The sequence below is a fragment of the Centroberyx affinis genome, unplaced genomic scaffold, assembly GCF_046629955.1.
Source record: "Centroberyx affinis isolate AG114_WGS23_722 - 3 ecotype Tasmania unplaced genomic scaffold, CSIRO-AGI_Caff_v1 ptg003590l_1, whole genome shotgun sequence".
In the NCBI taxonomy this organism is placed as follows: Eukaryota; Metazoa; Chordata; class Actinopteri; order Beryciformes; family Berycidae; genus Centroberyx; species Centroberyx affinis.
The window spans coordinates 86,679-98,974 of record NW_027281515.1 but is presented as its reverse complement, the minus strand read 5'-3'; the positions used below and the strand labels follow the sequence as shown (position 1 = coordinate 98,974).

The 12,296-nt window shown below is 40.9% G+C and overlaps 1 protein-coding gene across 1 annotated transcript in view; it reads left to right on the top strand.

Moving 5' to 3' along the window:
* Window positions 1-12,296, top strand: part of klhdc8b (kelch domain containing 8B) — a 96,117-nt gene that overhangs the window by 45,311 nt on the left and 38,510 nt on the right. The window contains exon 2 of the mRNA XM_071540272.1: window positions 12,079-12,243. Coding sequence (XP_071396373.1) covers window positions 12,079-12,243 — 165 coding nt within the window. The remainder of the gene's footprint in view (window positions 1-12,078; window positions 12,244-12,296) is intronic.

Genomic DNA, 12,296 nt, shown 5'->3' with positions numbered 1-12,296 from the left:
ACTGTTGAGTCTATATGAACTCCTCCCTTAGGTGTTGAAGTAACACTAGTTGTATATCTTCCAGGTAGAGTTTCTCACCTCAAGTGTTCAAAATGGCCGCCATTTGAATAAGGTCAGTTGCTCCAGCTCCCAGTGGATAAACAGTAGGCTACAAGACAATAGTTAGACTGGTCACCTCCCAGGTGTGAATCTGTAAATGTGAAGCAGGGTGTTCCTGGAAAAGAGCATGTGTGCTCAGTGGACTGGATAAATAAATATTAAAAAAGAGAGAAAATTAAAGAGAGGGAGACATTTGCTGTTGCCAAGTGAAAATCTTGTTACTACCTGGAATTTTGGCAATTTTTACGTTTTACCTGAATTGAATTTTTACATGGTCCTCTATGTGTTGAGAACATTTTTAGGAAACCCTTATGAAAACCTTTCTCACCCATTGTATCATTTCATAAAAGCAAGCATGTGAATCTAAAAATAGACATGTTTATCTAAAAAGCTAATTTTAGAGACACATTTTCTTTCACCCACCGGCAGCAAAACTACAGGGAGAGAGAAAAAAAAATATTAAGATGAAGAAGACAGGCGAGAAATAGAAAGCATGTTTTCTTAGTGCTCTCTTGATGTGAGATGGTGCAACAGAGTGACAGGGAAAGAGACTTGAAGAAAACCTACAAAAACAAAAAAGGAAACCAAGGTATAAAAGCACGTGCGAGGCAGCTGGGGAGATAAATCACAGACGAGAAAAAGGAAAATGCAGAAGGGGATCTATCTAGAGAGAGAAAACGACATAAAAGACGCTGCATAATTACAATTCGCAATCTGAATAAACACACAGACATAACTAAGTACCACGGAAACAAGTGCAAGGCCACTTTGTCTGGTTTTTGTCTCGCCTCTTACCTAATGCGAATACATTAAGAAGCACGTGATGATCAAACAGGACAAGATTAAAGCACAGAGGAGCTGCTGTAGTCTGCCATGCAGGCATTGTTTTTGTGTGTGTGTGTGTGTGTGTGTTATGTCAGTCTGTTTGCATGTTCCTGTGTCTGTGTGTGTGACAGCAATTAAAAAAGACAGTTGTATGTGCGTATGGACGATGGTTGTTTACCTATAGGTCACATGTCTTGTGTTCAACGATGGAAGCAACAAATCCCATTTCCTCTCATTAGTGTAGCTTTTCTGTGTACTTGTAGTTTTTGAGTATTTTTCAAGTCAGTAATTTTACTTTTATTCAAATATATTTTGACTAAGCTCCATTTTGAATTGCCTCCTCTGCAGAATAGACATTTTGTAGGCTCTCCATTTGCACTGCATCATAAACTGGCAAACTGTAAACTGCATCTGCGTCAAACCAGTGCAGACATATGGAGGAAACGTTAAAGTCATTAACTGTAACATTAAACGCCCAAATTTACCATGATAGTAGCAAAGTTAACATTAGCCAAAAAGCATCCATCCAGCTGCAGTATTATTGGTGTGTGTTTGCCTCATTGTTGTCCAGCTGGTTGCACAGGAAAGATCATTATGTAACAATGTCTGCCTTTTATAGAGTGACTTTTCCTCTGAGTACATTTTAAATTAGCTACTTTTTTACTTTAGTAGAGTTTTGCATCAATAAGTTTACTTCTACTCCAGTACATTTCCAACATAGTAACAGTATTTTTGCTCAAGAAGGATATTTGCATGCATGCTCATACGCACACGACTAGAACTACTTCCCGCTGTAGCATAACAGAGTCCACCGGTCCGGACTATTCTTGGATTTATGCAGATGTTTGACCTTCACTGTCTGCTTACACCGTTACCTTGGACCTGTTCCTAACAATCCAATACCAGCACTCATAGCTGTGGAGATGTGAGCGTGTGAGCATGTGTATGTGTGGATGGGGCAAGTGAAAAGGTGAGATTGAGTGTATGCGGCTGTGCTTGTGTATATATGCATGTATGTACAGTATATGTTTGCAAACGGCCGTGTATAGGTGAATGCGTGTGTTTGTGAATGATACTGATTGTGTTGGGGTCAGTGCTGAATTGACTCGGTAAATTTGAATTGGATTTACTATTCCCATCAACTTTAAATTTCTGAAATCCAGAGAAATCCCTGTGCTGATGCAGTGTTTCAGTTTCAAGGTGAGGATGCCTCTTGAACCTCCCTGAATTTCACTTCAGTTTTGTTTTGTTGAGCTCAAGGTCAAGTTCTAGTTCCTGTTTGTTTCCATTTTTTCAATCCGAATTTTGAATTGACACCAATGCTGAGTGGCAGACTAGTGAAGTAACCCCATAAATAGTTCTCACCCAGAATATCTCCACGTCACGGTTGTTTAATTTATTTTTTTATTTTTAGAATACTCTCTTGGGTTTATTTCAACTCTCTGCCAAATATTGTCTCTCTCTGTCTCAGATCATTTCCTGCAACAACTGTACTTACTCTACTGGGAAATCCACTGAGTCCCATTCTTCTTTGACGTCCTGTAAGCGTGTGCAAGACGCTCTGTACTGTATGTTTGTTTGTTGAGCATCGCAGTGCATCGCAGCACCTGTGACCGCGTGTGTATCAATATTTGCTTTCCTTCCGTTTTCTAAGATTCGTTGATATTGTGTTTCTGGTTAAGACTGCCAGGAAAGACTCCAATGATGGATGCAACATTCTCCAAGCATCGTTTCTGAGTCTCTCAAAAAAAATGTTGTAAAGAACTGGGAAGCTTTGAATGGCTGGAATCAAATTCTCGCCCATTGTGCACATGCCAAGTGGGAGTATTGTTCATGAAACAAATGCACATCGGTAGGGGAGGAAATGCAGAGATCTGATTCAGCCGTAGCCAACTGTTCTAAGTTTGTTGGCTCTTCCAGATATCGGCCGAGTTTCCCTGGTCGAGCACATTGTGCTCCAACAGCTGATGCAACAACATCCCAAGCCTTATCTTTTTCATAGTTATCTTTGTAGAAACAATGCCGGTCATATAGCTGCCTCGGTTTCTCCACAGACTCTTGTACATCAAAACAGTGTATTTGTTATCTATCTATCTATCTATCTATCTATCTATCTATCTATCTATCTATCTATCTATCTTTCTATCTGCAGACCTGAACTTCATTTACCATGTAATAGTTCAAAAGCAAATAAAATGTTCATCATCCCACAGTGATGACACTGACTTACATCAGTGCCCATAAATGAATCAATAATAACGACAGTAAAGACATTGGCAGGTTGATCATCACATATACTGTATCTATATGCTTCTGTGGTGATGTGATGCCAATATAACCATCCGTAGTGTATTTCTACAGTGTATTTCTGTGAAAAGAAAAGAAACATAGTGGAGCTCTGTGCTCAGTGCCCCAGTCCATTAACACTGGCACCAAAAAGGAAACCCCATCTCCTGCTTCTTTTATGTGACTCTTATTAAAGCTTCTTTTCTCTGCAACCGGCCGCATTATTTCGAGCCAATACACTTTGATCTTTTCCTTTCTCAAGGCCGTCTTCAAATGGAGGTTTTGACGGGGCTATTGATTCATCCCAGGCCTCACTATACAGGCCATTGTGATTGCTATTGACCCTTACTCTGTGTGTGTGTGTGTGTGTTGACCCTATGGGTCTACCCTCTGGTTGTAGACCAGTCACCCAGTGACTCCGCATCGCACTCATTTTCCCACGCTCCCCCCCCTAGTGCCTGACCTGACATTGACAGAGCTATTTATGTGGAACCAGGGGAATACTTCACCTTCAACTTCAGCTGCTGGTCAAACAGACGGACGTCAATACTCCTGCAGTGTGTAAACGCACAGGAGACAGTGGTGGAAGGAAGAAAGAAAGAAAGAAAGAAAGAAAGAGACAGACAGTGGCAGATTTTATTTCGAGTGATGACCTTCCAGTGACTCCTTTCATTCCCTACACTCTATCCCTATCTAGGGCAACACGTGCAGCACCTATAGATACTCCTTATAAGGATCAAATGTCCCCACAAGGACAGGAAGATGAGGAAAGTGGGGACATTTGATCCTTATAAGGAGTATCTATAGGTGCTGCACGGTGACTATATGGCTGGCAGTGGGCATGCAGGGGTTTCATATTGATCTTGTATTGATATGTCTTCACTAGGCAGAGTGCAGTGCCCTTTAAATGTCACTGTGAGAGATCGCCTCCCATCCATCACACCACCAGTAAGGACAGACGTTACAGGAGCCGGGGGAGAACTTTGTCTCTGGCATTTGCTTCTGCATGTCTGTATGCCTCCTTATTAACATACACATTTCCATTTGCCAGTCTGTCTCTCCTACAGTATCTGCATTTGAAATTGTGTCTCTTCCATTTCGTCAGTTTCTCATCAACTTAGGAGTTTTACCAAACGGACACTGATCTGTCAGATAATCTCGCTCATCCGTTTCTCTCTCTGTTCATCTCTCTCTGTTTGCGCACCATATGAATTTTGGCTGAACCTCCCCTTTGCCGCCGCTCTCTCTGTACTAAACAATGATCCCCATTCAACAGAGCTGCTTTCCTCACTTTCCCCTCCAAATATCCCACTCGCCTTCTGCTCTCCGTTTGCTCTCTCCTCTATTTAACTTTGCTGTCGTCTCCCCTCCCTCTCTTAAGTGTGTTTAATCGGGACTGAGCCTCTAAAAATAGGAGTGCCGGTCTAGCGATCTATCGCCGGTCAGATTATATAACCGACCTAACCTCGCTGGAATTTAAGAGGCAAACAGGTTGTCAGACAATAAAAAGAAAGTTTCAAAGAGGCTAGTGAGCAAAGCCCCAAGGGGAAAAAAAAGACATTTTGCTTTTAAGAAAAGCTGAGTTTTTAATCTTTGGAAAGTGGCTGAGGTATAAGCTGGATAACACACTCCAAGGTGTCCATTAATCAGACTGAATAGACATTGTGGAGCTGGAGATCAATCTGATTGAGTGTGGAGCATGGTGTGCCTCAGCGGATTCAGTCGAAATTCTTCAAGGAGCAAATTTACTGCTGTTATTGTTTTTTTTGGGGTTTTTTTTACCTTTACATCAGGCCTCTCTCTCTCTCTCTCTCTCTCTCTCTCTCTCTCTCTCTCTCTCTGTGTGTCTCTCTCTCTCTCTCTCACAATTTCAATTCAATTCAATTCAAATAAGCTTTGTTGGCATGAATGGTAATCAACCGTTATTGCCAAAGCAGAACAATAAACAATTATATATGTAGTATACATATATACATACACATACGCATATATACACGTATATACATACATACACATACATACATACACGTAGGCTACATAAAATATGTTAAATTTGTAAAAGAGGGTACAATTACTGTAGGCAATTAGATTCAATGCAATCCAATGTCTTGTATTAACCAGAGATATGATAATATAAAAAATACAATAAAATAAAAAATTAAATTTCAAATTACAAATTAAATAATCAGATTCTACTAACAATGGTCATAAATGTTAAATGTAACTACATAGTGTTACAATATTCAAGAAGTTCTAATTAACATTCATATGTTACATATTGTGTGGCTAAGTGTGTAAATTGTGGTTCTTCTCCTAGACAAAGTTTCATCAGTTCATCATGTTTTTCCCTGATATGACGAGTCTGCTGCTTTAACCTGCTGCAGGAAGGAGGAAGGCCTCTCTGACAGTTTGGTACAGGGGGCAGCAGAGGAGAAAATGGAGCTCAGTTTCTATTTCCCCTGATGAACAGTGTTGACAGACTCTCAGTTCTCTGGGCTTCCATTCCTTCTTATGACGACCTTTTTCAATCTCTAGTTGATGGTCGCTGAGTCTGTACATTGTTAATGTGCGTCTCTGTTTGGGGTTTTTTACGCTTACCAGATACTGTGCTAGAGAATACTCTCTATTCAATAAACGATAGCATTCTAATTTATTGATGGATTTTGTTTCATTTTTCCAATTGTCAATGTAAATAGTTTTGTTGTCCTTGTCTATTGTTTTCAGATGAGTTTTGGAGAGATGATGGAGGTCTTGGATTTTGAGGTGGCAGGTTTCTCTGATGTTTCTCAGAGGGTCTGTCTCTGGGCAGAGGCTGTTACTTATAAAGGCTCTGTGATGATATGAATCAGGATCAGCTTGTGCCAAGCGAACCTGGAATTGAATTGATATTTTTATCATGTGGAGAGAGAGAGAGGGAAGTTTCCCAGCTCTGCTCTGCATGCATGGTTTGGACAGTTTCTGTGGACCTTGAGGATTTCCTTAGAGAATTGAAGCTGAAATTTTTCTGTGGGTGTTGTGTCACATGAGGTGTGCCTCTGGTTAATTAGAGGGCCCCACACTTTACTTCCATACATAAGGATGGGATGAATTACATTGCTGAATAGTTGTAGCCAAATTTTAATTGGAGGATTGAATTTATTTAGTGAACTTCTAATGCTATAGTAGGCCCTGCGTGCCTTATCTGTCAGGGAATTTATTGCTTTGTCAAAGCTGCCAGATGCACTGATGATTATGCCCAAATAATTGTATTCCATTGTATGCTGAAGTGTGGTCCCTCTCACAGTGAAAGTGTGTTTGGATTCCTGTGATCTGGCCTTTTTTTTTTTTAAATACCATAATCTTAGTTTTGTCAAGGTTGATGTCCAACGCCCAGTTTTGACAGAAGTTCTCCAGCAGTGAGAGGTTCCGCTGTAAGCCATGTTCTGTTGGGGATAGTATAACCAGGTCATCTTCATACATGAGGAACTTAATTTATTTGCCTTGTAGATCTAATCCAGGGCTTGGGGACTGTTCGAGAATTGTGGCCAATTTATTGATGTAAATGTTGAATAGGGTACGAGATAGGTTGCACCCCTGATGCACCCCACTTCTTGTTTGAAGAACTCTGTTCTTTTGTTTCCAATTTTTACACAGCACTGGTTGTCAGCATATTTGGATTTGATTAGGTCATATATTTTACCACCAATTCTGCATTGTATGAGTTGGAAAAATAATCCATTATTCCAAATTGTATCAAATACCTTTTTTAGATCTACAAAACATGCAAATATCTTCCCTTTGTGTTTTTTGTGAACATGGTTTTGGATAAGTGTATGTAGAGTGTAGATGTGGTTTGATGGTTGGGTAAGAAGCCAATCTGGCTTTTGGACAGGACACTGTGATCAGTGTATGTTATTAATCTGGAGGATGCTACAGCAGAGTTTACTGAGGTTGCTGTTAACACAGATGCCTCTGTAATTGCTGGGGTTGTACTTGTCTCAATTTTTAAATGGAGACAAGTACAACAAGTACAAGTGTTCGCTCTCTCTCACCATAGCAGAATATCCAAAATTCCAAAACTTGGCTTGGGCTGAATGGCGTATGAGGGAGGGGGAGGGGATGCAAGTGGATGAGGGACAATAAAGAGGAGATGAGAGGGAAGGATGAAAGGATGCAGTGATAGGAAATACAGAGTGGGTGAAGAGGTGCCAGATAAAGCGGTCACTTAAACCGAACAGGAGGGAAAAAGGGGTGGAACATGATGAAAGTGAAAGTAGAAGTGAGAGAACCAGAGCTGGGACAAAAAAAGGATGAGGGAGGCACAGGCGAGAGAGAAAGACATAGAGACAGAGAGACAGACAGAGAGAGAGAGAAAAAAAAAAGAGAGGTGAAAACAGGTGAAACAGGTGAAAAGCAGCGGGCCAATTTGGTAAGCCAGCGCTTTGGGAGAAAAGTACAAAGGAAGAAAACATTTCAATTTATTTCCAGATGGCATGTGTTGATATAAGGAGTGCAGGGTGCAATAAATCACAATATATGCTTTATATCTCATTGTAACTTTATTATGATGACATCTACTGTATGTTATATGTATTATGACTTTTATTTATTTATTATATGTTGTGTATTGGTTGTGTTGACTACTGTTTGCAAACCAAATTGCCCCTCGGAGACAATACAGACTATCCAATCCAATCCAATCCAATCCAATCCAATATATCTCCTCTATGTCTTTTACCTGAGAGAGACTGAGTGTAATAGAGGCATATTCTGTTTGTACCTGCGTCTCTATGGCAGCTTTTCCCAGCCATCCAAATACATCCTTGATTGGTTTGTGGGAACTTTGAGTGCCAGTATTGTTGACGTTCTTAATGTCTGGCTCTGTGCGCACATTTTGTCCAAAGAGCTTGTGTTTTTTCCCTTATCACTTAGCTCCAGTTAGTGTCTCAGCGCTCTGGCTTTGTGTAATGACGTACTTTTGTTCACCAAGCACCAACCTGCCAAATAGCCACCCCATAATAACAGTCTGTGGGTTTACACTGTGGTTGCCATGGAGTCTCCCTTGGAGATGCGAAGAGACCGGAGCCCAGTTTCCTTAATTAGAGGAGATTGCGCATGATTGGACCAAGGCGGGGCCAAGAGACAGGAGCACACACGCACACATGCACGCACTCATGCACGCACTCATGCACACTCAAAAGGGACAGATGGATGTGCAAACACACACAAACACACACATAAGCAAGCATCCATGCACATGCACATAGACACACGCCTACACAGTAACAGTCAAATGGTGGTATTGGATTGTTTGGAACAGGTCAGAGGTAACAGTGTGGGCAGACAGCGAAGGTTAAGCATCTGCAGAGTCCAAGAATAGTCCAGACTGGTGGACTCTGCTATTTATCATCATGTTACAGCATCAATAGGTTTAGGCGTGAAAGTAATAAATTACTGTTACTCTCAGTTCTGTAATTGACTAACTAGTTTAGTACTTGTATTTTTTGAACTTAGTAGTTTTATTTTTACTCAAAAAAGATGATATGTAACATTTTTATTTTATTTTTTTTACATTGAGTACATTTTAAATGAGCTACTTTTCACTTTTACTTAGATTTTTACAACAGCACCTTTACTTCTACTTAAGTAAAACGTCAGCAAAGTAACAATACTTTAGTACTATTGTGTTTATTGGTTATGCACTTACTGGCACCTGTGGGTCTAGTCTGAGTAGAGTACTGGGTGTAGTGTTCCACGATCAGCATCAATAGACTAGTAGTTGAAAGCTGGAGGTGGTAAAAGGGACTTTGGTGGTTTAAGCAGAGAGTAAATGAGTCTCTGATGATCAGTGAAACAGTGTGTATGAAAAGGATGCAGAGTGCCAGTGAATATAACACAAGGGCAGTGTGATTATGAGAGTGTGGTTTGATTTCGTTAAATAACATTTTGTTCTAAAGACATTTTGGTGACATCTGATATATAAGGGAAGTCTCTGGAACATGCTGTATGTCGTTGTCATCTTCTTACTCTCTTGTATCTTTCCAGTTCTCTATATGCTAATGTAAAGCACAAACTCCAGAAAATACATTTATAGAAAAAACAGCGTAGATATTGAAGCTCTGCCCCGGGCCTGTGAATGATTTTCTGACATTTAATCTCAATGAAAGCAGCTTCTCATTTCATTGTACATGGAAAGGCTTATCAGACTGCTTTGACAAAAGAGCTTTTTGGAAGTGTAAAAGCAGGTAAATGCAATTTAGTCTGGCAGGTTTGTCAGGTACTTTTATTTGAATTGGCTTTACCCGCACACTCTGAATGCAAAAGTATTTGTTCTTTCTATTGCATACACATGCAGAAACGCACACACACACACACACACACACAGAAACACACACACACACACACACGCACAATTTGACATGACTCCATTATGTCGTGTTTATCTGCCAAGTTAATGAGAGCTTTATCTGTACCGTAATGAGAGGGACACTGTCTATCAGCTGTAACCACAGGACTGTTAATGTGTGTGTGTTTGTGTGTGAATGTGTGTGTTTGTGTGTGAGTGTGTGTGTGTTTCTGTGTGTGTGTGCACATTTGTGTGCGCCTGGTGAAGGCCGTACTATTTAAATCCATGGGTACCTGTGAAAAATGAAAAAATACATTAAAAAAACATGAATTTGTGCCTTTTTTTTTTTTTTTGCCTTTAGGAGATCATGAGTCTTGCAGCATCTAGGTTTCTTCCAGTAATGAATTATGTTGTGTTTCCTGAAAAGGGAATTAAGATCATTAAAAATTGACGTCATCCCTTAAAGTTTAAGAGTGCGACTATCTTTCATTTTGAGCTGTGAACTATAAAAGTTCAGAACAATTAGCCTTCTATGGAGAAAACACTCAGTAATGGAAGTCATCCAGGTACTTTCATGATACAGCTTACAGTGCTGTATAGCAATACTGCCAGTCTCTCTCTCTCTCACACACACACACACACTTTGACAAACTTGTCTACTAAAAGCACTTCATAAATAAATTTGACTCGACTTGGCTCTTTATGCTTGTAAGCATTACAACGTTATGCTACTATTTTACAATCTGTTGACAACGGAGGCAAACAAGTATGTAAAAGTCAATATGGCTGACAGAAACACAAATTAGATGTTTGGAATGAGATTATAAATAAAGCTGCCATTGGTGGAAAGCTCTCTACAGCAGCATGGATGCATACATTTTGGTGTTCGTTCCCTGCTCCCTGCTGATCTAAAAATGTGGTTTGAATGGGATTTTTTTTTTTTTTTTTTCCTGGTTTCCCCACTTAGCCCCGCCTCCACGTGTGTGCATGGCGACACACTTTATGAGATGAAAGCCCCCTTGCTGAGTCATGCTTTTTTATGTACAACAGTAAAATTGGATTAACTCAGTCGTAGCTGCTGAACCGCATGGTGATTGCACTTGTGTTGAGCTGCATTCAGACTGACAGATTTATTATTGCTTTATTCTTCACAGTTTAAGTCACACCTCTACGGATCTGTCGTCTGTCTGGGCGACTGTGGCTCTCATCCTTGCTCTCTTCCCTCTCTCCCTCTCTCCCTCTCTCTCTCTCTCTGATCCTCTCAGTTTCTCCCTTCCCCTCTCTCTCTCTCGCTCTTCTTGCTCCCTCAGATTAAAGTTGTCACAACTTTCGGAGTGCTAATGGACTGTTAATCCGTAACACTGCCTCCTCTCCTCTCCTCTCCTCTCTTCTCCTCTCCTCTCCTCTCCTCTGCCCTCCTTTCCTCTCCTCTCCTCTCCTCTCCTCTCCTCTCCTCCAACCTCCCAGCCCCTCTAATGTCTAGCTTTACTTCCCGCTATCCTTTTTTCTCTCCCTTTCACCTCACTGCAGCATTTCAGCATGATCACTGTGTCTGCTTGCTCAGCACTTTTTTCCTCTTCTCTCTTCTTCTTCCTCGCTCCTCTGTAATATTATAATGGCACTGCAGTAGTTGTGGGTGGGGGGGGTATTTGAACGCGTCCTTGTGAAAGTCTTTCGTAGGTCACGTGGAAGTTTGTCAGGCCCGGGGGAGAGGCTGTTTACAATATTTCGGAAATATCGCAGATGCCTTGGATGGCTGTAGACAGATGAGATGGATAGCGGACACGACAGCTAGAGAAGGAGTGGCGGGATGAAAGGACAACATGATGCATCGCTCTCTCTGGCCCGGCTGTTTGGGGAGGCGTTTGCAACATTTTTTCTAATTTGGCCTCGCTGTATCCCGCTTAAAACAAGCTTCTATTGACCTTGTGTGCTACCAAATTAATAAATGCTATTGTGTTGTTTAAACGTTTCTGGTGTGTGAATGGTGCTGTGTGTTCTGTGGGCCGATGTGATGGGTTATGTTTTCATTTTTTCTTCTTTTTTTTTACCTCCCTTCTCTTTTGAACAAAAAAAAAAGTGTCTAGTATGTAGTGTCATAAAACTGAAGTGACTTAATTAAAGAGTTTTTTTTAGTAAGTCATGATCTGCCGCATTTTCATATAAATAAATGTACATTTTACAGCTCTCTATCACTAATTAATATAACACAGTACTGATTCCACCTGTATCCAGTTCATTAAAGCTTTTCCATTGTCTGTTCTAAACACCCGGTGTCTGGTAGCTCTTTCATGGGAAAAATCTTCTGCCACACAGAGAGTGATACATTTTTAATTTCCGGTTTGATTGGAATAAACAGAAGAAGAACTGGGTAGTTAGCATGAGCAGTGATAGCCACCATGGCTGAACAGACAAAGAAAAGAGAAACTCATCAACAGAAAATCCAAGGAAAAAGACGTCACAGTACTGGACACACTGTTTGATTGACAGGTGATTTTACATATCAAAATGTCTCTTTCTCTTGTTTCTCTGTCTCTTTCCAGATGGGAAGGTGTATGCGCTAGGCGGCATGGGAGCAGACACCACGCCCCAGGCCCTGGTGAGGGTCTATGAGGCAGAGAAGGACCAGTGGCAGCCTCTGACCTCCATGCCCACGCCGCGGTACGGAGCCTCCACCTTCCTGAAAGGAAACAAAATCTACGTGATGGGTAAGACCAAAGATCTGAATCTGAAGTCGGTGATAGTAATTATAATTCTGCCT